Genomic DNA, 23,576 nt, shown 5'->3' on the forward strand with positions numbered 1-23,576 from the left:
AAAATTAGCAAAGATTGATGAAAGATGGATTCGAGAATTGAAATTAATAATAAAAACAAATGAAAATAAGAAAGTTTGATCACGATGCAAAAAGTGGCAACCAAGAAAAACAAGTTGTAATTCAATCGAGTAAAACACTAGAGCGTCCGACTCACCATAACCAATCCTACTTATTTCCTGCAACGAATTATTAACAAGTACTCAATCTCATTAATAGTCAAATTTCCCTAATTCATGTAATATCTATGGCATCTAGACTATTACGTATATCCCAATTTGCAACCATCCATGGCATCTGGAATAGTTTAACATCATGAAACTCATTACGATCAGTGGACATTTATATAAAGACAACAAAAATCCTAGAGTATGGCATCTACTACTAGGTAATTTATGGTATCTATTTGCAAGAAGCTATCACTCAAGTTGAAAACATAGCATCTGCACAACTTGCATCACATTTACTAAGTAAAAGTCAAGATGGTAGCTAATCACCAAGACTAAAACCAAGCATATAAACACAACAAACGATACTCAATGAAATTGAAAATTTGAAAATAATTCAATTCAGAATTTAAGCATTCATAGTCATGGCTACATCGTAGCCCTAGCTAAGGAAAATTAGTTCCGAAACATAGATGAAATTGTCATTGTATTCATAATAAAAACGAGAAGAAAATTGAGTTTAGAAAACCCTGGAAACTCCTCTGCTCTGTCGCAGCCTTTCTTCCTGCCAATCTCTGCCGTGTGTCTCTGCTGCTTCTATAGAAAAAAATTGATCAGTTCTTGTCCTTCTTTTCCCCTTTTACGTTTCCGTAACCGACAAAAGATTAACCCCAATTGATTTCTGACAGTAAAAGAGAGGAAACGGTAGAAATCTTCAATTATGTGATGGCCACTCTTTGGTACATTAAAGCACCCAAATGAATTCTGAATCTGTTAGCATCAAACTTGTGCCTTTGATCTCCCTGCTGTTATTTACCCCTTGATTTCGATAACTCAGTTAATCCATTTAAAACATCAACAGCCAAATCTCTCTTTAATGCCTTCACGCCAAAACCCATAATATAAGAGAACACACCACAAGAAAATCAAACAAATTAGGAGCAAGGAAATATGGGAATAACATTCCTCTGCTTTCTTTTTCCGTTCTCCCCCAAATGTGCAACTCGAATTTCACCTTCCAGGTCGTCTTTGCCACTTTTCGAAAATTGCCTAGATTCCAAAAGTTAAGATAATCAACCCAATGCTTTAGATTCATCTTCTCGCAGAGATCCACCGATTGAAAATTTGGTGGATGAAGTACTATCTCTGGTGGTGTGTGGAATTGAACACTATCATTTTCTTTTCTTTTTCTTGAAATGGAATTGGTCGGCTACCCTTGTAGAATGCCAAGAGGTGAATGCAGCCTTCCCTTCTTTTGGAATAGAAAACAATAAAAACTATTTCCCATGGAATTGGTAAGAAGTCACGCGCAAGTGAATGGTCTAGTTGACAAGTCAACGCTCCTTTTAGACTTGTAAAACAATATGATCCCTACAGAAAAGTTCAACCAAATAAGCTGTTGTCTAATTTCTAAAGGAAAGATTTGCATAAGATTTGGATGAGCCAAAAATGTAATTAAAAATTTCCCAACTTGTGAATATCACTTAAGACCAATTTTGACTTTAAAAAAATAAAATATGACAAACACACTTCAACTCAATCCACTTACTAAACAAAACCAAATTCCAGCCACTTTATTTGAATTGAACTTAAAAGGATTGAATTCATATTTTTCTCAAAACCAAAAACCATGTAATTTCATTCATTTAGAACAAACATGACACAAGAAAATGTAGCTTTCGGAGTAAAATAAGTTGTAAAATATGCACTCATCAATATTCACGTAATATGTGTTGCCTACATGTCAAGATTAAGTAACACTGTTAAACAAAAAGGAAAGAGCGTATTATTATTATTATGGAAGGAGTGGAAATTTGAAACTATCACAATAATTTATGGGAGAGAGTTTCGAACTTGAAACGCATGATTAAAAATCCAACATCTATTTACTAAGATATTAGACTACATGCAAGAAGCGTACTGAGAATGCCAATCTCTCATTAAAATTTAAGAGCTTTGCAGCCTTATGAGGAGTCTTAGTCAATTTCTCCGTTACGAATTTAGTTTGGGGTCCAACTCTTTTACTCCTATTCAGATAATGGATGTCTTCAATTTGGCATCTTCATTTAAGTTGGTCTGGTATGGTGTGGAAAATAAAGCATGGAAATGCAAAATTACTTCCTTCCCCATGTTTGGTGGATCAGACATGGGAAAAATGGAATAGCTGCTGGGAAATGAGGTAGGAAAACCAAACTCATGAGGGATGGAGGGTTTGCATTTCCTCCCTCTTTTTCCATCATTTATTACAATTTTTTAACATTGATAACAAAATTTGGAACAATATTATCCTCATCAAATATTGAAAAATCATTATAACCATAATAACTCTTCATACTTTACTTTTCTTTTCCAATTTTATCCCTATTAAGAAATAAAAATACTAACTTACTAATAGGAAAAAGTATTTCCCATTTTCCTCCAGAAGTCATGAAAAATATTACCAATGAATTTCTTTCCGCATGCCGCATCCTTACACTATGTTTGAATGAGGGAAATAAACTTGAAATTTTGACAAAAATTAGAATTTATAAATTGACATGCACCAATTCTCTTGTTTGGATTCATAAACATTAAAATTTATAATTTCTGTGTGGAAAAAAAAAACTTTAAATATGGGACCTCCAATTACCAAATTTAAATTTCATGTAAATATGTGACATTTCCAAATTTCTGAAAGTGAGAGTTTACAAATAAATAATAAAAAATCCGTATTCCAATTCTATTGTTCTTTTAAATTAACCAAACAAGAAACTTCACAAATTCTAAAAAATAAAATTCGTTATTTCTATTTCCGTTATTTTTCATATAAGCTAGAGATTTTCTTATTATCGAGAACCCAAAGAAGAATGTTTTTTTAAAAAAAAAATTATCAAGAAATAATACCTTATTTGCATTGACATAAAAATGATCCTTTATTTACGTAATTTTACTTATTTTGGTGCAGTACCAATTAATATTGTTGTGATGTATGTATTTTGAAGGTTTCGAGTCTAGTTGTATTCAATCAGAAACGAAGGGTTGCAAAACATTTCACGAAAGCAAGTTCTGAATTCCCAATCCTATTCCTATGGAAAGGGATTGCCTCACACAGCATCCACCAGTCCTTTTGATTTGATATTCCTGCCTTCGTCAACATCAAACATGCAACAACGTCCAAGTCACCACTTGCCACAATAATATAGTAGTGACTTTTTGGGAAGAGGATCCTCTCCTGAGCTCAGGATGGGAATCCTTCTGACGGGATTCAAATTTAATCTAACGGTTTCAAACAGGAGGCCCTCTAAAAGTTATAATAATTATAACCGTTGGATTAAATTTGAACGGCCCAAATGGCCCGGTCAGGAGGATCCCCATCCAGAGCTCAGGAGAGGATCCTCTTCCGACTTTTTGTACCAACCTCAGATTTTTTAAGCTAAAAACAAATAAAATATTTTTTGTTATTTTCGCTTTCAAAATTGTTGTTCCTCTGTTGTCTTAGTGATGAAGGAAAAATACAAATGAAATTTAACGCTCATAAAATGAAAATTAAAAACCAAAAATTATTTTGAATTTTTTACTTTCAAAATTTTGTTTTTAATTATTCTTTTTTGTTTCTTCTTATCTCACTCATCACATGTTTTCGTCCCTTCTTTCTCTCGTATAGTTCACATAGATCTTAAGAACAAAAAGTGAAAAAGAAAAAAAGAAAAAAAAGTGAAGGGACTATATGATTCTTAAGTATACCAAGTCATAGTAAAAATTGTCACAAATCAATCATGTTAGTCAAATGCTAATAAGTTTGTTTTCACGTATCCTTCGATGGCATTATACTTCAGTAAATCATTTAAACTCAATACTTTAAAAAACTATTTTGGTTGTTGTCAAAACTCGGAAAGAGTTCGAGCACCTGTGTTTTCGAGCACTTGTGTTCAACACGTATTTGCTTTTGGTCTTGGGACCACAAGATGACTCGAGAAAAAAAAAAAATAGGCATGCCACACTGTTGGAGGTTGCCAATAGCTAGTTTTTGTGTGTTCAAGTAGGTTCTTTTAGGTGCCTCGAGTGAACAATGACTTAAAATTCAGTGTGACTTTGTGTGTTATGCCAAAGACATAAATGAAAAAGAAATAGAAATTTATAGCAACAAACAATGTAATCAAACTTATAGCAAGAAACAATGCAATCATTTCATGATTGAGTCAACATTACAAACGTTCGTAAGTAAAAAACGAGATAATAGGTTGAGCTACATAACTTGAAATATAAATGGATGGGAATGTAAGAAAGTTGAAAAGAAAGCAATAGAAAAACTCTAGCAAGATTCAGGCCATGAAGTACAATACAATGTTAGATAAATTCATTGGGAATGTGATGCTTTAAAAAAAAAAAACTAATGAAAAGGGCTTCAAATATTTGCATTTTAATGAAAAGCCATACACTAACTTTATTTAATGATAAGGACAAAAAAATAAAAAAATAAAAACACATAAAAAATAAAAATCGCGATCTGTGATGTCTGTAAAGAAGCAGCTGTCATTCCCTGCTTCCCAGGCTGGGCCAAGAAAAATCGATCGGTTTGTGATTTTTGTGTCTGTTTCAGTTGTCGCCATGACTAATATCGACTTTTGTTTTCTTCTTCTCAATATCTTTTGTGTAGCATCCCCTACCCACCCACCCAAAACTCCATCAGACCCAAATTTCAAACCCAGATTTGATCCAAGATGCTAGAAGACATTACTAGCAATAGATTACAACAAAAGCAAGCTAATTTTACCTTCTCTTTTCAAAGGTTGTAGCTCAATTCCATTAGAGCAACTCTTACCGAGAACCCCTGCTTGGATTATCCTACTTCCCATTACAGAATTTAACATGCAATGATACCATAGGGATCCCCAGCTTGCGCAGGTCTTGTATTTGGTGGTTTAGGGTCTCAATTAAATTGGAATTTGTGGTGATGGTGCTTGGAGTTCTTTTTGGCTATGGTAGTTTAGAGAGAAGGCAGAGAGTTCGAAAAGAGAGAGAGAGTTCTGGAGTGTTCACGGGAGAAAAGGAAAAGAAGAAAGAAAAGGGGAAGAAAAGAGAGTGGGCCGGGTTACAAACATGACACAGTAGTGTAGTATTGTTAAGTTTCATAAACAGTGTAGTAAGTTTCATAAACAGTGTCGTAAGTTTTCATAAATAGTGCAGTAAGTTTTATAAACAGTGCAGTAAGTTTCATAAATAGTGTAGAAGTTTCATAAACAATGTGAGGACGCATGAGTCCGCGCATCATATTTTTTTTAAATTTTTTTAATATTAAAATTATGTCATTTTCGTTAAAATTTAAGTTATTTTGTCCTTTACATTAAAATTTAAGGGTTTTTCATTAAAATTTAAGTCTTTTTAATGAAATAAAGTTATAGCATGATTTTTTATTAAAATAACCTTAGTCCAAGCCCTTTTCATGAAAATTCCCTTAAGGCCTTCTCCAACCTTGGGTTAAAACTCAAATTTCCACTTCTATTTCCCTTCCAAAATTCCAGCCAACCCAAGGTTCAAATGTGGCCTAAAAGCCAAATTTAGCCCAAGATTTAGCTAAGGATTAGTGGGGTTGGCCCACCATGTATGTATATTTTATTTAGTTTTATATTTTTAAATTCATTGAATCCAACGGTTATGATCTAATTTGATGAAATTCAACAGTAAAAAAAATTTTAACAGTCCAAATTTAAATCTAACGGCTAAAGTAATTAAAAAAAATCTTTCATTTGTTACATATTTTTCCAAAGTGTTTAACGAGTTTCATGGTGTCGGTTAGTGATTTTTCAGTATTGTCAAAATGTAAATATTTTTAGGTTAAAATGTTCATAAAATTAAATTAGGATAGTCTACATAATTTTTTATTTTAAAAAAATTAGTCTAAATTCATTCTTTAATAATCTGGGGCTAAAATTTTAGGCCAGAAGGGTTGAAGCAGAAAAGCTGTTTCTGGGTTAAAACCTAATTTTTCTTGGCTAAACATTTTAGGTTTTAGGGCAAGAGTTGGAGATGGTCTTAAAAAAGCAACTTATTAAAAAATCTAGAACATTAAATGTGTTTGGTAAAACAAAAAAAAAGTGTTTTTTTTTTTTAAACAGCTGTCAATGAAAGCAGAAAAGCATAGAAAAATAGAAGCACGGCCTACTATGCTTCTAAAAAAAGTTTTTTTTTTTTAAAGCATAGTAATCAATGCTCATTTAATAAACTTTTCAAAAGGCAAGTATATCCACATACGTTTTACAAAATTACTATCTTTACCCCTACATTATTGTCTTTGACATTTATTGACACACCCCGACCCGAATCAGGGCATGCTGGCTGTCACGTGAGGGTGACATAGCCATATACACAATGCAGAAGCAAAATGATAATAGAGAATACGAATAAATGAAAACCAACTCATAAGAGTACTGGTTAAGACAAGTGCTAGAATATGTGTGAATACACAATCAGAGCATAAGTAGCCTAAGTTCAGTCCAGAAAACAAGTACTAATTAAATGACACCCAAAGATGCCCTACATTTATGATAGTCTGTCAGAACCTCCAATCAATCCCCGTGAGCCACCAACGAACAAGCTTATCTAAAACCTGGAGGGGCACAAAACAAAAAGTGTGAGTGGGCAAAAACAAAGCTTTACAAAACCATTTCATTTATCAAATGCTCTAACCCCTCGCCGTAAAACATATATAATTTTCCCAGAAATGGAATATAAACATATATATACATATATCAATTCATGCTTCACATAACTAGATTCATAAGTATGCCATACCAAAATATAAAAAAGAATAAGTAACTCAGGTGAGAATAAATTCATGGAAAATAACATATTAGCCAGAACCCCCGCAGAAATTTGTACGGCTGAATTCATAACACGTTAGTCAATCTAGCTGGAGTCACCACAAGTGACCTATACGGCATTACTCTGCACATAAGTCGGAACCACTATAATGGTTTGTACGACAAGACTAGGTGTAATATAGTTATGCTCAATGCTACGCTCTCATGATGGCTGTGCGATAATTCACTAGTCACCTACGAGTCGGAACCACCTATAGTGGTCTATACGACAAGACAGTGAACCTAAATTGGATCCAATGTGAGCATAGGGTGCGGGATGTGACATCATAAACAGGCCCATACCATATCTCTGGCTAAATCACAATCACCCGAGGTGCAAATTTATGAGCTTTCAATCACGTCTCACATTATCAATATCTCATATAACAAAACATAACTCACCTGGTACTTACCTGAGCATCCACATCACCAGTTCACATTTATGCATACGATTCTAATTCATGGTATAATCATAATTCAATAGGCATGGCATTTTCAAAGCATACTTTCATTTAAGCACATTTTCTGGGAAAATATCAAGTATATAAATATATACTGAAAATCAAAAGCCAACTCACTGGTATGTCAAAGGGTCGTAGCCCTCGAGTCATCCTTGACTACGCTCGTCCTCGATATAAGTCTCCCCTATATGCGAAACAACTATAAAAACGTTAATTTAAAGCACATAACCAATACTAGCTAATAACTTCTCAAATGAGATGTTTGAATATATCAATGTGATCTACACAACCACACGAACATCCCCATATTTTTAGAAAAATTTTCTGACGTCCCACGCGCCGGCAAGTGCACGTCAACACGCTCGGCCACGCGTAGGGAAGCCTAACGGAATCCCTAACCACCATTAGGAATATTCCGTTAAAAGAAAGAAATATTCCGTCCAAATTACCTGACGTTGTTACCCTCCGTTAAGAATATTCCATCAGGAATATTCTACTTTCTTCTTCGACGAATCACTGGTCGCCGTCGTCGGAAACTGGACAAAACTTCAAATCGTCATATCTTCTTCAATTCTCAACCAAAATTCATGAAATTTTCACCAAAATGAAGCTCTAAACATGAAGAACACAACTTTACCAATTTTAAGCTCCAAAAATCACGGAATCTCGTCGAAGAAACCTTGAAATTCTGGTCACCTCTGCAACTAGTTGAAACTGGGCTTCCCAACGTCCAATTCACCTTGTTTTTCTTCTCCGAGCTTCGTGGAGAAGCCCAAAAGCTTCCTAGAAGCTCAAAAACCACTGAAACCTTCACATTCACGTGTGCATGAACAATGCACCAAAACTGAGTATCTCGGGTTCTCAGGTTTCGAAGGTTTCACGGCCAGAAAAGGGTATAGATGGGTTCGTATGGACACAAGGAAGATGATGATGATGTCCACAAACTCGATCCGCGACTGGTTGGAGTTTAGAAAGAGTGACCGTACAAATTGTACCGATGAAGGAAGAAAAACCGAGGGAAGAGAAAGAGTGTACATAGGAGAGAGAGAGAGTGTGTGTGTGGTGTAGATTTGGTCCCCAATCAAAACCAAAAAAAATCTAAGTTCCAATTGGGTCCCAAAACTTAGGAAAATACATAATTTGTCGACAACCAAAGCTTAAACCACACTATCCCACATACGTTCAAGGGTATATAAGTAATTTCACGTTGTCGAAAATAATTACTTCGGGACGAACTGTCACAATTATTATATCACATTAAATACTATATTTTTTATAATCATTTAACATATTCAAAGTAATTTATATAAAAGTTTACCAAACACTTAGACACTGTTTTTTGTTTAATTTATTTATTTTTATATTAAAAGCACTTTTACAAAAAAAAAAAAAAGTTTACCAAATACTTAACGACTTTATTTTACCATTGTTTATTCTCACAACTCAGCAGAAGCAGTTTTTTTATATATTTATATATATATATATATATATATATATATATTTTTTTTTTTTTTAAGGCACATCTATACCAAATTAGCCTTAATTTTCCTTCTTTTTATTTTTTGTGAAAGCTAAAAGCTTAAGTAGAAGAAATGGTAATTCTAAAGACACTAAATTTGTATGCCAAATTTTATAAACTAAATAATATGAAAGTTAATGATTAAAATATTACTTGATTGTTGATTAATGTGCTATTTTTTTATTGATAACTCATCATTTAATTTGCAAATTTAGTCTACCTAGCATTACTCTCGTAAGTTGTGTTTCAATCCTCTCAAATTCAGACTCAGGAATAGAGAGTTTCAATCCGACCAAGCTGCTAGCTGCGTTGTCATATGAAGATGTCCGTTCTACAGACTCGGCCACATTGGAGAACATGGTTAATCACGCGCACGAGCACACTTTTCCCTTACAAACAAAGGAGAGAATTCAAACCATCAATCAAAAGGTGTTATTTCAAACCATTTCCAACAACAAAAAGAAGAAAGTTTACGTAGATGCTTAAAAAATAAAAAAAAAACCCTCATATTTTGGGCCTATTATAACGATAATAGCTCATATTCAAATTCCTCATCCACAAATAGTATCTTGTCACCATTGCATTAAGGCATCGGATTTAATGTTTCTTTTCAAGAAACAAAACTCGAAACCCATACCTAGCGGCTATAGAGGAAGACTTGTTTTTTTTCACCTTATTCTGTCCTAATTGCACCACCAGATGGTTGCGTTCTCCACCAGTACTCTCACCTAGGTTGGAAAGGCAAATAACGTTTATTAGCACAAGAAAAGAATAATGAATCAGAAATGAAACAGATAAATGAATTTCTCTCTCGCATTCTAACAGACTTTACTTGAATGGCTTTGGATTTGGAAAAAAGCAGGGAACTGGTTCTGCCCAAATAAACCCCGGTCAGTCAGTTGGGTGAAAATTCTCTTGAAAAGCCATCCTCTCCTTGAAAGATTGCGCACCAATAGAACACTGAGGCAAAGCACGCTGCTGGCTGTTGGAAATCCCATGACTTCCAGACAAAAGCAAGCATCTAAGGCAGTCAGGAAGCATCTGGGAGGTCTGTTACAACTACTGCATGTTGTAATTAAGTTCTGCAAAGTTAAATTTGGACTTTGAGACTTCAAGTCTAAAATCTCTCTTTGAAATACTAGTCATCCATGGCATGATCCACAGCTAATAATATGGTACTTGTTATGTTCATAAACTTACCATCGCTCAGGAAATTTAGTCTCTTTGATATCATCCAAATTCCTAAACCCTGGGAAAGAAAAGAAAAAAAAATAAAAAAAGGAGTTGAACAAAATATCAATTACTTGCTCCAAGAATGACTTTTTAAAAGGTACTTCTAACCTCATGTATTGACGCTTTTGTATGCCGTGACCTTGATAACCTCAATGCACTAGCTTCAAATGATCGACTGAGGAATTGCTAGGTCGGGTATCCAGGAAACCCTGATTGAAAATGAAAAACAGAAAAATTAAATAGTTGTGTAGTACAACAGAATTCAAGAAGCAGGAAGAAAAAGAAAAAAATTCTACTAGCAACTCGAAATAATGATCACAATTTTCACCGAATTCATTAACTGCGCTTTGTGGAATGAAAAAAAAATAGAAATTAAACAGTAAATCTCCTCTCCCGGTCCCAGGAACCAACGTGTGGACCACTAAAATGTAAAACTACCTAGTGAACAACCAAAAGGTTCAATTATTGTCAAATTCCTCAATCATTAGTTAGGTTAGTCCCCGTTTCTGGTGTTTTGGTCACATTTTGAATGACTCCCTTAAATATGAGCAAGGATATTCCCTCTGGAAGCAGAATAGTCCCCGAAAATGCTCATTAAAGTTGGGGCTAATGTATTGACTCGTAATAGTCATCAGTCGTGACTCATCACTCGCCACGGTTCCTAGCTTATATGATATATAGGCCAGGACTATAAGTCCGATGCTCTGTTTATCTCAGATCCCGAATCTGCATAAATGGATATGACCGTTTATGGTGACCAGCTTTGTAAAGCAACCGCAAGTTAAGGTACTCTGGATTTGTTCTAGCACCACCATTTCACAATATATAGAGTTGGGCAAAGTAAATTTTGGGGTTTCTGTTTAGTCCAACAGAGCACGGTGGTGTTCTAGAATTCATACAGACGATCCCACTTAGTGGGATAAGGCTTTGGTGGTTGTTGTTGTTGTTGTTTAGTCCTACAAACGCTCTTCTATGAAAGTGGATGCTTTACTTTAACCGGTCTGTTAGCCAAATGGTTGTTGAAGACTACACATCATATGCTCTATTTATCCCTAACTCTTGGAAGAAATAAAAAATAGGTATTCCCAAATTAACTCTTAATACAAAATCACTTTGAAACAAAGATGATGAAATAACTGGGGACAACCCTAATTTGTGGACAGTTGGTGAGACACAAAACTTAACCTCATCCAGCTCCAGACAGCTATCACCTATGCAAATGCCCAACGCCTAATAACTCGGTAAAGCTACAATGGCACTAAAATTAATGGAAGGAGAAGCACTTAAAATATGATTCATCATAAACTGTTGAAGCCTGTAATATTTGTTTGGCAGCTCGGACTGTATTGACTATTTCTGTCGGATAGGATAAATAGTCACTGGATAGTACTGACTAAATTAGTTGGGCGTTTGGTGCACTATCGGACTAATGACCGTATTATTTATACCGTGTTTGGTATTATACCGGATAGGAGGAATCAAACTTAAAATAAAATTAAACTTAAAATAAAATTAAAAAAAAAACTGAAATCATCTCTTTTCCCCACACATTGATTCAGCACCAATGCTGGATATCATGCAAAAGAAAAGCTCTACTGCCAATCTCCACAGCTAGGCCTTGTTTAAGCCGAAACTCAAAAGAGGGAAAGAAAAAGAAAATTGACATCCTGGGCTTTGTTTGTAGGGGTCGGATATGCAGTGGCGGAGAAGAGGGAGGGAGATCCGGTAGCCAGAAGAAGATGCAGGGAGAGGAGAAGAGTCTTGTTCTGGGTGGTTGGATGGAACCTGGTGGTGGTGGTGGTTCATGGTGGCCGGCAGAGGAGTTGGGTTTTGGGATTTGTGGGAAGGAGGGGGAAGAACAGAGGGAGGGGAAACAAAGAAGAAGATGTTCATCTCAGTCGACGCCAGTGGTGGTCACTGCCAGCCAATCGCCATGAGCACCATCAGGATCGCAGCCACTCAGAGGAAAGGGAACGGGACTAATAATCCACTCCTTTTGGAATGGTTTATTAAGAAGTTGTATACCCGACTATCCTATCCGATTGCATAAATTAATCCGGCGACTATTTAGTACGAGAGGACACCAAACAGCCGGGTCTGTACTATTAGTCCTATCCGTTCCCTTATACGGTGTGCCGAGCACGAGAGTTACACTAAAAATTTCAAACTTACAGCATACAATGTGAAAATGTCATGATGTTCGCATTTATATTAACTTCTAGAAAAAAACTAGAGTATTGCACTCCAGAAGCACATTAAACAGTGAGAATCTTAAATAAGTTAGCCAAAGAAGGAAGATGTTCCTAAAAGAATAAGATGAAAAAAGAACATGGGAAATCAACAATTGTGCCAGCTAATTATTTTAATCCTAACCAGTAATAAATATACTAAAGAACCAGTGTCATATCATGAAAGCCTTCATCCTATTAACGAAAATACAATAACATACATCAACTCCGCAAAGTTATTGAATTATAGAATTAGAAGTAATGAAAAAATATTCACATAAATATGAAGCAATGAAATGAGTAATGTACAGATCTACCAACCTCCAAATGCTCAAGAATCATTTTGGAGACGGTAAGGGGATGTATCTCATGGTCTACGGTCAGCAGTCTTAAGAACAAGAATATGCACCTGTGAATTAACAATATTACCTTCAGAACATGTTGCAAAAATTAAATATGATAAAACTGTCCAAAACACAAGAATTTATCATCCAAAAAGTGAAAACCCAACCTTTTGAATGTTTTCAATCATTCCTGATTTGTACATGTAGTGGGCTGAAGCAACCCATGAACCAATGTCATGGACGTAATTTCATCTAAAGCTACTCCTTATTGGCCATGTGATCACACACTTCAAAAGCTTCTTCCACCTTCCTTTCCTTACAAAATCCATTAGTTAATGCATTATAGGTGACCGCGTCTGGGACAACTCCCATCTTTGTCATCTCAGATAGAAGTCTAGTTGCTTCTTCCATATTACCTAGTTTACAGTACCCATCAATCATGACAGTGTAGGTAATCTTATTAGGTTTAATGTTAAATGAAGACATCTCCAGCAAGATATTCCCTACTTTATCCATTTGTCCTAGTTTACAATAACCATGAATTAGTGCTGTATAACAGACAACACCTGGCAACAAACACTCATTCCTCATTTCATCTAGAAGGTATTTTGCATCATCAACACTGCCAATATTGCACAGTCCATCTATAAGGGAAGAATAAGTGGCACAAGTTGGTTGAATGCCTTTCTTTTTCATGTCCAAGCAGAGACCAAGGGCTGCCGTCATATTCCCATTTGTGCTGTATGCTCTGATTAGTGTATTGTAAACAACGGAATTTAGCTCCACTTTTTTAGTTACCAACTTACTGAAAAGTTTTTCACCCTCGTCCACTCTGCCAGCTTTACAGTACCCATCTATCATCACCCCATATGTATAGACATTGGGAGCCAGACCCTGATTTTCAAACTCATCCCAAAGTTTAACTGCATCGTCCACTTTTCCTATATTACATAGACCATGCATTAGCAAATTATAAGTATAAGTATCTGGTTCAATTCCTTGCTTAGCCATCTCTTTCTTAAGCTTAAACCCTTCATCCACTTTTCCCTCCTTGCAACAACCCGAGATAAGTGTGTTGTATGAGATTCTATCCATTACCAAACCTCTCTCTAGCATTGGTTTGAGTCGCGGAACAACCTCTTGCATGCTAACAGATTCACAAAGTCCATGAATTAAAGCATTTGAGGTTGGTGTGTTGGCTGCAAATCCTTTGTTACATAGCCTAAACCAAAGTTCAACTGCCTTGGAATGTTTTCCATCTTTACAAAGCCCACTAACCAACGTGGTAAGCAAGCCATCGCTGGGTCTACAGTTTCTTGAAAGCATTTCTATAGTGAACTTTACAGCAGAATCGAACCTAGATTTCATGCATAACCAGTGAATGACTGAGAAACAAACAGTTTGATTTATGGATAAACCATGGGATAGCATCTTGTCTAGAATCTGCTCAGCATGCTCCAACTGATTAGTTTTACAATATCCCTGCAGTATAGAATTAAGAGTAACGGAATTGGGAGTTAATCCATGGGATAACATATCATCCTTTATCTTTAGTGCCTCACTAATATTTCCCTTTTTACAAAACCCATCAATCAATGTGTTATAAACAACCTCATTCGGGACAAATCCCCTATTACACATTTCCTTCAAAACACAATTTGCCTCATAAAACTTCTCCAGCTTAATCAAACCATTAATGAGTATACTGTATGTTATAAGACTCGGGTTCACATTGTTTTCAACCATCTTCTTCTTAAACTGGAAGGCCTCCTCTAATCTTCTGCTCTTACAGAGACCATGAATAACATTATTGTATGTAACAACATTTGGAGCAACCCCCCGCCCTTCCATCTTTGATAGCAAACCTATTGCTTCATCAACCTTCCCTCCCTTACAAAATGCATTAATTGCAGTAGTAAACAAGTAAATGTCAGGAGAAACACCTCGAGAAATAACTTCAAATACTTGATAACTCTTATGAAGTTCGCTGACCTTCACTAACGAACTCAACAAAAAATTACAAGTTTTCAAAGACGGAAAGACACCCTTATCAGAAAAAAACATAAACACATCAACCGCGTAACCAAAACCCATATTCTTAAATTGGGTGCAGTAGACATGAATCAACAAGTCCAATGCCTGAACACCAACACCTCGTTCGGCCACGGTATTCAACGCTAACATGGCAATGGCTATCTCCATATGCCTGTGACTGGGGTTAGCATATGAAACCGGCACATTCCCATCAATCGAACGGATCAAAAGCAATCTCGCAGGGGCCACAAGATTCGAACCAATAAGCAGACGAACCAAAACACAGAAAGATCGAACAGTAAACCGAAACTTAAAAGATTCAGAAGCAAAATAGAAGAAATGGAGAGCTGTTTTGGGGTTCACATTGGAGCTAATGGAACAGAACAATCGATCAAATTGTAGAGGGGACAAAAGGGGTACGAGAGCCTTGCATTTAGAAGAATCTAAAGATGGTTTTGAGAGAATAGAAGATACCCAGTTGTGCACACTCTGATCGGTCGGCTCCGGTTGATCCGGAAGCTGCAATGGCGGCGGTTGCGGAGGTTCTTGGGGGCGGTGTTGGGCGGTGCAGGTCACGCACGGGCGGTTGATGGGGGAGAAGAGAAAAAGATGGGATTTTGGGATTAAAAGCCTTCTCAAATCCATGGAAAAATGCATGTGGTTAGCTCTTCTGGGTAAGGCGATTTTGTGGGTTTTAGTGCAGGGTTTATGAGAGCGAAGCTCCCATGGACTTCTGCTTTGGGATTTAGAGGATGCGGAAGAGCCACGATGCTAGAGAGAGAGAGAGAGACTGCGAGAGGGTCTTTGAGGTTTGCTATTCTGATGTAGCCCTTGTGGGTTTAAAGCTGTGCCGCAACGCACAGAGGGCACAAGCAACAATCAGTGCCGAAGCCAGGAATTGGCGAGGGGAGGGACGGATTTAAAGGGATGCAAGGTTAAAAAATTATAGAGACAATCAAATCATTTAGATAGTAGAAAATATTAATGATATTCATAATTTATCAATATTAATTATGAATTGTGACACTAGGACGAATTTAGTGAAAACAAATTCAAATTCTTGTACTTTATGACGAATTTAATAATTGAGCACATACATGTGGTTTGGTCAACTGTACATAGATAATGGGTGTATAGGTACATCGAATGTGTAAAATTGTAACAATATTGTTAATGCGCAATTGTTTAAAATTGAGACACATAGTGGGTTGAAAACAAACCACAAAATCTTATGTTATACTTGATGAAAGTATGAATAAAATCTTTAAATGTTAGTGAATCTATTGTTTTGATGGGATACGCATTCTATGAAACTAGTTTCGACGATCCAACCGTCAAACATGTTTATATATACTTCGAGATTGTATATGCAAAAAATTGCAAAAAATAAACATTCAGAGATCAAGTAACGCGACAAAACTTTTCGAAGGTTAAAAACGAAAAATCACGATTTAACGGTTATTTTAACTCCGATTTTGATAATTTTTTACAGCTACACTCTTTGACCCTATATAAATACAATGAATGAATTCGATCTTCAATTTAAAATATTTACACTAGTGGATACCACAAAATCTTATGTTATACTTAATGAAAATATTAATAAACTCTTTAAGTGTTAGTGAATATATTGTTTTGATGAGATACGCATTTTGCGAAACTAGTTTCAACGATCCAACCGTCAAACTTGTTTGTATATACTTCGAGATCGCATATGCCAAAAATTGCAAAAACAAAACATTCATAAATCAAGTAACGAGACAAAACTTTTCGACGGTTATAAACGAAAAATCACGATTTAACGGTTATTTTAACTCCGATTTTGATGATTTTTTACAGCTACACTCCTTGACCCTATATAAATACAATGAATGAATTCGATCTTCAATTTAAAATATTTATACTAGTGGATACCACAAAATCTTATGTTATACTTGATGAAAGTATGAATAAAATCTTTAAGTGTTAGTGAATCTATTTTTTTGATGGGATACGCATTCTACGAAACTAGTTTCGACGATCCAACGGTCAAACATGTTTGTATATACTTCGAGATTGCATATGCCAAAAATTGCAAAAAACAAACATTCATAGATCAAGTAACGAGACAAAACTTTTCGACGGTTATAAACGAAAAATCACGATTTAACGGTTATTTTAACTCTGATTTTGATGATTTTTTACAGCTACACTCCTTGACCCTATATGAATACAATGAATGAATTCGATCTTCAATTTAAAATATTTACACTAGTGGATACCACAAAATCTTATGTTATACTTAATGAAAGTAAGAATAAACTCTTAAGTGTTAGTGAATCTATTGTTTTGATGAGATACGCATTCTAGGAAATTAGTTTCAACGATCTAACCGTCATACTTGTTTGTACGCCAAAAAATTGCAAAAAACAAACATTCACAGATCAAGTAACGAGACAAAACTTTTCGACGGTTATAAACGAAAAATCACGATTTAACGGTTATTTTAACTTCGATTTTGATGATTTTTTACAGCTACACTCCTTAACCCTATATGAATACAATGAATGAATTTGATCTTCAATTTAAAATATTTACACTAGTGGATACCACAAAATCTTATGTTATACTTAATGAATGTACGAATAAACACTCTAGTTGGTCACTTTCATTAAGTTTTGAGTTCCATTGGCAAGGTTTAAACTTTTGAGAAAGGCTTCACAACCTTGAAAATAAAAACGGTTTCATTTGTCATATCCTTGCACATTTAATATTTGTAATAAATTAGTAGTGTATGGATGTATTTTTTATGAGGCTCTTATTTTCGAGTGTAGATGTAGTCCTTAAACGACAAATGTGTTTTAATGTTTTGAAGTATTATTTATGTGACAATGTGTGATATGTGCAAATTTAAGAAAAAAAAATTATTTTTCTTAACGGGTCATAACGGGTCGGGTCACTTTACCCGGGTAAAGTGACCCGACCTGTTAAGGACCCGTTAAGATAACAGGTGTGACACGACACGACATGTTAAGATAACAGGTGTTACACGAAAACGACACGAACACGACTGACACGACCCGTTTGCCAGGTCTAATATGGAGTAAGACAGTTCTTGAGTTAAGGTTTCATCTCTAGATCATAATTTGATGGTTTTCATGTGAATGGTTAACTCAGTGTATGTGATTATGAAGGTTATGAGATGAGACATCTTTACAACCTTGTTAATCCTACATTGAGAAAACTTTTTGACATAAATTTGAATTAAGGATAAGGTTGAATCACAGGCACATGGCCATTAAAGAAACACTGATTTCCGATATATATTTGAAACATGATCATTACTATTCATAGACTAAGTGGGAGAATGTTGGATGTATTCAATATAAATCAACCATAAATGGTCTACTATATGTAATAGGAATGTGTAAGTTGGAAATCAGTAAAGCTGTGATTTGATCTTCATATATCAATCCTACATTAAGTGTCTTACATTATAAATAGGTTTGATAGAATCCTTAATAATAACATATGATTATGATACTTTACTTGAGAGCCAAGAAATGAGAGTTTTAGCTTTCCTTTATGGACGGAATCTAAGACTCATTGGCTAGTATATAAACACTGGTCCTTGCTAACGCTAGATACGACAACTAAGGTTTCCCATAGAACATTGTCATAAGGTTAGGAGTTTGCAGAAGAGTTGGCGTTTTCCTCGATCAATTCTGTTTGCATGGCAACTGCATCATCGACAAGTAAGTAACTCTTCTTAAGCTTGATAACTAATATGTGTTTTGATTATACAAACATCACGGCTAACATTTAGTACTACAATGCAATCTATTTTCATGCATCTTAAACCAAACAATATGACAGGCCTAAGAAAACTTTGTGAAGATAAAAATATAAAACTTCCATAAATGCGTCCATAGTTTTCAATTTTTCGTAAACTACGATGTCCATATATATATTTTTGGAGAAATTAGAATCCTCACCTCCTATTTTACAATTTTTTTTTAATAAACATCTATATATAGGTTTTTAGTTTTTTTTATTAAACTTTTAAATATTTGATTAAAGTGTTTTGACTTGGATAGGAGATGAGCCGTAAATAAATAAAACTGATTAATAAACGACACATCCTATATAAAAAAAAATTATTTAAAGTGTACAAATTTTTGCTAACATGACTTTCAGATGGAATACAAGCAGCTATGTGAACGAAAAACAATATAAGCATCTAAAGAGTGCTAAAGTCCTTGTCATCAAAGTGTTGTAGTATCTTGTAAACGAAAGCAGCTTGTTTCGAATTCACCTCCATTTGGACCTCCATAATCATAGCTTCCTTTACGATTTAAGTCAAAATGTATGGAACCCCCGTCAACCTTTAGCTTTGTATCTTTATTTTCTTCTCTTATTCCTTGTTCATAAATCTGAAAAGTTGATCCATTGTTCTTCTTATAAACATCATTCATCATCTTTGTTGTGCTTCCTCCTCGATCTTGTTCGCTCATATTCTCCATAAAATTCGATAGAGACAAATTGGAATCCGTTAATTGGGCTCTGGTTGCTTCTATATTATCAGGCCCTTTTACGTCGAGGGTGAGGCCATTTTGGGCCTTCTCCAATATCATCTATGTTTGGGTTAATATTTGAATATTGGGCTTGAATGAAGAAAGGCCCAAGGATGCCAAATTAAATGAGGACTTGCCCGAAGCTCAATATCGAGCCCAGAGACAAACTAAAGCCCTCTCAGCCAAGGCATAGGCCATGTGCCTATGACTGAAGTGACAACTGAAGGAGACCAGCTCACTACCAGCCAAAAAGCACTTTCTAATGACATAAAGTTGTAAATACATGACGACTCACTGCCCTTGAGAGCCCTCGGCCAAGAACAAAGCTCTGATAGTCGGGCCAAATCACCTATAAAAGGAAGAAGAGACAACAGAGACAAAGACACTTAACCAATCAAACAAACAACATACAAACTATACTCTCAAGCCAGATTTGCATCCAAAAAAGCTGAAATCAACCTAGATTCAGTCTTTTTTAGTCATAGTCCCCTTAGAAAAGCTATCTTTTGTCTAGTTTAAAAGCTCTGCTACCTTCCCTAGTGTTGTAGCATCGATTCCCTCGTGTAAAACCTGTTTACTATTCATCCCTTTTTAGCTCACAACCTCTGTAAACACAAAGAGAAGTGGTTGCAAGAAGTTCAACCTTGCTTGACAAGGTGAAATCTTGCCCGAGTCTTTTTGTTTGTCCTATAATTAGTAGATATGTCGTTTACATGTACTTTTCAACATGTATTCAAGTTATTTCCATCTGTTTTCTATTTAAGAAGTCCATTTACATCTGGATTTGGATTCCATCTGTTTTCTATTTAAGAAGTCCATTTACATCTGGATCTGGTTAACTTAATAGATTCGTTTTCATTAAGAACAACCTAGGATGAAGGAAATGGTTTAAAAAGGGCTTTTGACTCCCTTTATTTGAACATACAAGATTATGAACTAAAAGTCCTTACTTACAAGGCAAGAAAAAGAACTTAATGCAGACTTAACCCATCCGCGTCAATCCTTTGATGACAAGAAGTTTGAGTAAATTAGGGAGCAAGTAATCACTCAAAACACATATATTTCAACATCTGTTATATTGAGATAACAGTGGCACGCCTATCACTTTGTTAGTTTGATTGCGAGCTTCAAGGCCTACTCCTAAGGCCCCACAAAGGCACATTTCAAACTAACTTCAAACTTATCTTGCAGTACACTAAGCAGTAAGAGCCCAACCAACATCAGCAAAAGTGCCATTCACCCTTGGGGAGCTGTGCGAGGGGCCATATACCTTTTACCTCGAATATAGTTTTGGCATGCCCGGTGGGATTAGTTTTCTTGTATTCCAAGAAAAAGAAGGAATGAGCGAAGCTTCAGGTGGAACACAGAGTTCGGGCCACCCCATTGTCTACCAAGATCAGACATGACAAACCACCCAAAAGATTTCCCCTCCCAACTAGGACCAGTTATTCTGGAAATCCTGACTTGATCTGAGAAGTCAGGAGGAAAGGTGACCAATGAAGACTTGCAAGGCACCATGGTGCAAGTGTTAAAGGGCATGGAAAAGATTTCTTTAGAGACCAGAGGAAAAGTAAGCAGACTCTGTTCTCTAACAGGGAGTTTGCAGAGGAGACTAGATTTGGAATACTCTACCACAAAAAATGGTTATGCTACAGAAATGATGAGAAAGGCAAGTCCTAAGAAGGAACCAGTTATTCCCCTATTTCCTTTGCTAGAGAAAAAAAAATTATAGAGGGAAGAAAAAAGTGGAACCTGGAACTAATCAGCCGAAAGTAGAAGAGATCCTAGAAACAGATCTGCCTGACCCTCTATTATTTTCACTAGATAGTAGAGGGCAGATCGGGCAAGAGAAGAAGTATGGAATGAATCAATAGGTTGGGGAATCCAGTAAGAAAAGTGTGCCTACTGCTGCGGGCAAGCCTTTTCCTTATAGGCCACCACCATTGGCTGATAAGGGAGGAGAGGCTAGATGGAGACAGCCTGAACCAAAGAATGAGACTTTCTCGGGCAATGACCGTAGCCCGAAATGGGGACCTTCTTACACTCCACACAACAATGTGGCTAATCAACAACTTAGAAATAAGTTGGTTGAGCTAAAAATGATGGTATTCCTGAATACGCAACCACAGGCTCGCCCGTTGTTTAGGATCACCTACCAGAAGCCCTACCTCAAGTATATTGATGATCATAGCCCTTTTCCCCTCAACTTCAAGATGCATGCGTTCCCAACCTTCAGTGAGGAGGATTGTAATGTGTCCTATAGAGACCACATCTTCAAGTTTTCCAACTACTGTGTGGCATTTGAAGACAATCCTATCTACAAGTATAGGTTGTTTGAGAGTTTGTTGGTGGGCCTAGCATTTCAATGGTATTCTCTGTTCCCCCCTAATTCCATTGGTAATTGGGGGAAAATGGAGATGGCTTTTCACAAACAGTTTTATAGGGTGGAGCCCGAGATGACTATCAACTATCTAGTTGAGGTCAAGCAATATGAGCATAAGTCCATAGAAGACTTCATGATGAGGTTTAGGAAGACAAGGATGAGGTGCCAATTCCCTATCAACCATGCCCATCTTATATCCATTGCTCATAAGGCATTGAGACTACCATTGAGAAAGAAGCTTTATGATGTGCAATTCAATAAGCTACAAGAATTGGTAATCACGACCATAAAATATGAGAAGCTGTTGATTAAAGAACAACAAGTGAAGCACTTGTCCAAGGTGCCTCATTTTTACAAGAATAAAGTTACAATTCACCAACTCGAGTTTGAAGGAATAGAGACTGAGGAAGGTGATGGTCATGAAGGAGAAGGAGTAAATATGTGTGCAGTGGAGATGATCACTCCCTTCAAACCATTAATAATGAAGGGATTGGTCCAGCCAGTCAAGGACCAGAAAGTGATGATGAATGATGGCAGATTCATACCTATGAAACCCTCCAAGTATTAAAATTATTCTTTTGATTTAACCAAAGCAACAGAGATCTATAAGGAGTTGGTACAAGCAAGGGTGATTGTGCTCGATAGCACCAAGAAAATGCCTAAGCCCGAGGAATTAAGAGGAAAAAAGTTTTACAAACTTCACTACACCTTTAACCATTCCATAACCAACTGCGTTCAGTTTAGGGACTGGATACAAGAACTAATAGTCAAGGGAAGGCTGTTGTTGGAGAAACCTTAGGCAAACATGATGATAGACAAATCCCTTCCCAGAGGCCCTAATAAACATGATTAACATAGGTTGGGCTGAGAAAGGAAAGGAAAAAGTTACTTGGGAAGTAAAAGGAGAAAGAAAACAAGCTGCCAGGCCGATAGAAGAAGTTAGGGGCTTGCCCAAGAAACCCAAAACAGCCATAGTTAAAGGAGTGGTGTTGTGTAGCAAGTGCCCATGTGAATGTGAGTTAGAAGTACCAGCATCAGGAGTTATCATTGATCAAGAGTTGATCAAAAGAAGTGAGAAAGAAAAACAGGAGGCTCGCAGAATTATCATGCGGACAGCTGAGAAAGAAAACTCTAAAAATGCTGAGGTATTCAGAAACTATGAAGCCTAAAAGGAAGTAGGGGATTTAGAGGCCAAAATGCCAAAATGGATGGATATAAAGCTTCCCCAACCAAGTTATAATGGTGGTGATATCAGGGTAAAAGGGAGAACAATAAATCTAGTTCCCCCAGTCACCGAAAATGATTCTGCTCGACTTGGGCGAAAATGGTATGTAGTGGGAAGGGATGGGAGATCAATCAAAGAAATGGGAGCCTCTATGACCAGGAGAGTCCAGAGGCAGCACAAAGCTCATATGAACTCATTAAAGGTCCCAGCCATATTAGAGGCCTTAGAGAATGTAAAGTTTGAGAAAGTGCCCCAAGGAGGAAGAACACAATGGAAGAGCAAAAAGGAAGTAGAAAATGGCCAATAGCAAGATTGAAGGGGAAGGAGATTATGTGTCTCCAAAGCTCTATCCAGGGAAATACAGAATCTTGAGAAGAGCACAAGAGGATGTGGTCATGATGCCAACACCCAGATGGAGTTCAGAACCAATATGTTTTGGAACTATTTCACTTGAAAGAGGAATACCTTCACCTCTATTAATTGATACCCTTTGCAAGATCCTAGGACAAGCACATAACTTTGGTATAACGAGGGAGGAAGAAGTGCCTGAATTAATGTTACCAAAAGATGCACATGCCTGGTTAGACGAATT

At 36.2% G+C, this 23,576-nt stretch overlaps 1 protein-coding gene and 1 long non-coding RNA gene across 8 annotated transcripts; both read right to left on the reverse strand.

The window, feature by feature from the left end:
- Positions 1–6,397: 6,397 nt before the first annotated feature.
- Positions 6,398–8,948, reverse strand: LOC126627086 (uncharacterized). The gene is made up of 4 exons (XR_007624884.1): positions 8,103–8,948; positions 7,915–8,001; positions 7,583–7,649; positions 6,398–6,751 (listed from the first exon to the last, which is right to left on the reverse strand). It is a non-coding gene; the product is annotated as an uncharacterized LOC126627086 (long non-coding RNA).
- Positions 8,949–9,064: 116 nt separating this feature from the next.
- Positions 9,065–15,700, reverse strand: LOC126627336 (pentatricopeptide repeat-containing protein At4g19440, chloroplastic-like). Of its 7 annotated transcripts, none has more exons than XM_050296800.1 (7): positions 12,957–15,700; positions 12,767–12,854; positions 10,326–10,426; positions 10,185–10,233; positions 9,817–10,046; positions 9,622–9,712; positions 9,065–9,373 (listed from the first exon to the last, which is right to left on the reverse strand). In XM_050296800.1, exon 1 carries the CDS (start codon positions 15,478–15,480, stop codon positions 13,048–13,050), a length of 2,433 nt encoding a protein of 810 aa, XP_050152757.1. In that variant the 5' UTR covers positions 15,481–15,700; the 3' UTR covers positions 9,065–9,373; positions 9,622–9,712; positions 9,817–10,046; positions 10,185–10,233; positions 10,326–10,426; positions 12,767–12,854; positions 12,957–13,047. The 7 variants fall into 7 exon arrangements, with proteins under 7 accessions (XP_050152757.1, XP_050152755.1, XP_050152754.1 ...); XM_050296798.1 differs by having other exon boundaries at positions 9,065–9,366; positions 9,657–9,712; positions 9,817–10,066; XM_050296797.1 differs by having other exon boundaries at positions 9,657–9,712; positions 9,817–10,066.
- Positions 15,701–23,576: the final 7,876 nt, after the last annotated feature.

The sequence above is a fragment of the Malus sylvestris genome, chromosome 6 (assembly GCF_916048215.2).
Source record: "Malus sylvestris chromosome 6, drMalSylv7.2, whole genome shotgun sequence".
Lineage (NCBI taxonomy): Eukaryota > Viridiplantae > Streptophyta > Magnoliopsida > Rosales > Rosaceae > Malus > Malus sylvestris.